Source organism: Alosa sapidissima, chromosome 24 (assembly GCF_018492685.1).
Source record: "Alosa sapidissima isolate fAloSap1 chromosome 24, fAloSap1.pri, whole genome shotgun sequence".
Taxonomy (NCBI): Eukaryota; Metazoa; Chordata; class Actinopteri; order Clupeiformes; family Clupeidae; genus Alosa; species Alosa sapidissima.
Window position 1 is genome coordinate 16851715 of NC_055980.1, and position 2500 is coordinate 16854214.

The window sequence follows — 2500 nt, forward strand, 5'->3', positions numbered from 1 at the left end:
AGAGGAGAGGGGAGGAGAGGAGAGGAGAGGAGAGGAGCGGGGAGGGGAGGAGAGAAGAGGAGAGGAGAGGAGAGGAGAGAAGAGAAGAGGAGAGGGGAGGAGAGGGGAGGAGAGAAGAGTGTTTCCTACGGCGTGGATATAAATGGAACGGAGAGGAGAGGAGAGGAGAGAAGAGGAGAGGGGAGGGGAGGAGGAGAGGGGAGGGGAGGGGAGGAGAGGAGAGGGGAGGAGCGGGGAGGAGCGGGGAGGGGAGGAGGAGACCTTTGAAACAATAACATCAAGATTGGAACAGCTCTCGAACAAAACAAAAAAAATTCGAACAAAATAATCAGATCTGTGGAGTGACCCCTGCTTTTGTGTCTGTCTGTGTTTTCCGAGCTGTGCTCATTTGCATTTCTGAGTCCTCCACCAAGTGGTTGGCGCTTCAGTAGCACTTCTGAGCGAGCTGATAGAAAATGTTCCGTTCTGTTCTGTTCTGTTCTGTTGTTCACTGATTGTGCGGAGTCCTGCTGTTGTGTTAAATGATCTCTCATATTCCTTTGTTAATGCTTTTGATGGGCTTTAATGGAGGGCCGGTTTGGGGTGGCTCTGTCTGAGTGTGCGTGTCTCCTCTAGTAAATGTGTGTGTGCTGTGTGTGTGTGTGTGTGTGTGTGTGTGTGTGTGTGTGTGTGTGTGTGTGTGTGTGTATGCACCCAGTTCTGTAACAACTCCACCAGTACATTTAAAAACTTCCATTAAAACAAAAATTGTCTACTCACTATACAAGCTTTATTTTCCTATCACAAATCAAATATTTCAATGAGTGCACTTGACAAAGTGATTTTTTGTAAAAGAACTGAAGCCAATTGGCATATCATTTGACATTTAAAGCACTTTCCTTTCTTTCACCCTGTATGATGTCTGAATGGCATTCTTAAAGGCTACAGTCCAATACGCGAGAAACAGGAAGCTACTTTTGCCAACTCAGATGGAGACTTTCACTTCAAAGCTTATAGTCTATAGCCTTATATAATTAATCACATATGGATTCATAATGGATTTAATGATTAATAATGGATTTAAAGCCCTGTCATAATCCCGATATAGTATGTATTATGTTTTAGCACGCCACTGAGATGGGGAAGGCTGAAGTCTTATTCCTTACTCCAGAAGTCCCTCTCTAATCACCCAATAGTGGCATTGAGTATGTCATGAAATCTCGACGGAGCTTAGCCACGGCTGTCAAACGCATTTCCACAGCATGTTACTTCAATATCACAGTGGCCTCGTTTACACAGGCATGTGTATGTTTTATTTGTTTATTTACTTACTTGGTGGTGTGTCAGTGTCTTGTTTGTGTTTGAATTTATCCATGTAGATCTGGACTCCTGCTTCTGAACAAGACGCTGGACAGGGAGACGACGGATCGATACACACTGGTTGTCACGGCGTCCGACGGAAAGGCAGATGGGGTATGTCATGACCGCTCCCCGGGGAAGCCTTAATACCCCCACTCACCCCCACCCCTATCCCCTACAGGTGTCTGGAAAACTAATCCCCACTGGGTTCACTGTCAAGAAAATCGACTGAAACTGCAGGGTGCTGTGCTTTCTCCAGACACAACCCAGCTAGCCTATTAAGGCTCCAAAACCTTGGCTGCATTGCCAGTGATTTTGAAACTGATACATGCAATGCACATGCATGCTGTTTTGCAAAGTTTCATAACATGCAAGAACTAGCAAGAACATCATTCTAACCTCCTTTGTGACTGACTGAGCTGTACTGGTAGGACCGAGTGCCATCGCTGCGGTGTAGAATGCGCTCTGAATACCTTACCAAAGAGCTTGGCATTTAGGCGTCGCAGTCACAAGCTGCAGGGACCCTTTAGAAACAGGGCTGAGTTCAGCTTACGGCTCTCCCCCTTTGCTATAGCAGGTCTTTCCTTTATGTAACACTACTCTTTGTTCCTGTCGGATGTGAGGGGGAACAAACTTTGTTTTTCTTTTTTTTTTTGCTATGCAAGAGGAAATAAAAAAGAGATTGAGAGATGAAAACTTTTCAATGTCCTGGGAATAAGCCAGAACAAGCTTGCAGCTACCTTATGAAAAGATGATCCCAAGCAAAAGCAGACACATTCACAGTGGGTAAGTTTAGAGATTATAGTCTAACACAACTGCTAATAGCAATTCAGGAAATTTCTTCAATAATGGAGCGATTGTGGCTTTATTGTTTTTCGCAGACCAGACAGGAGCTAATAGAAGTGCATTCAAGATGTCGTATGTCACTGGTTATTGACTGGTTATTGACATTGAAGCGATGTCTGCAGTTATCTATCTTTCCTAGACGGAGGCTTCTAGAATGTCTTTAGGCAGTAACATTGAAAGCATCTTGTGCTTATTTATCATTGCCAGTCTAAGGCTTGCCGAACAGGACAGCCAGGCGGTCTTTAGAGTATCGCATGGCCTACCGGAGTTGTTTATTCAGTCTACCATGCGGTTGACCTATCAGTCAAAGGGGCCC

At 44.9% G+C, this 2500-nt stretch overlaps 1 protein-coding gene across 1 annotated transcript in view; it reads left to right on the forward strand.

The window, feature by feature from the left end:
• LOC121700727 (protocadherin-15-like) overlaps window positions 1-2500 on the forward strand; it is a 180616-nt gene that overhangs the window by 161041 nt on the left and 17075 nt on the right. Inside the window, 1 exon segment of the mRNA XM_042083929.1 lies at window positions 1359-1452. Within this exon segment, the coding sequence (XP_041939863.1) occupies window positions 1359-1452 (94 nt within the window).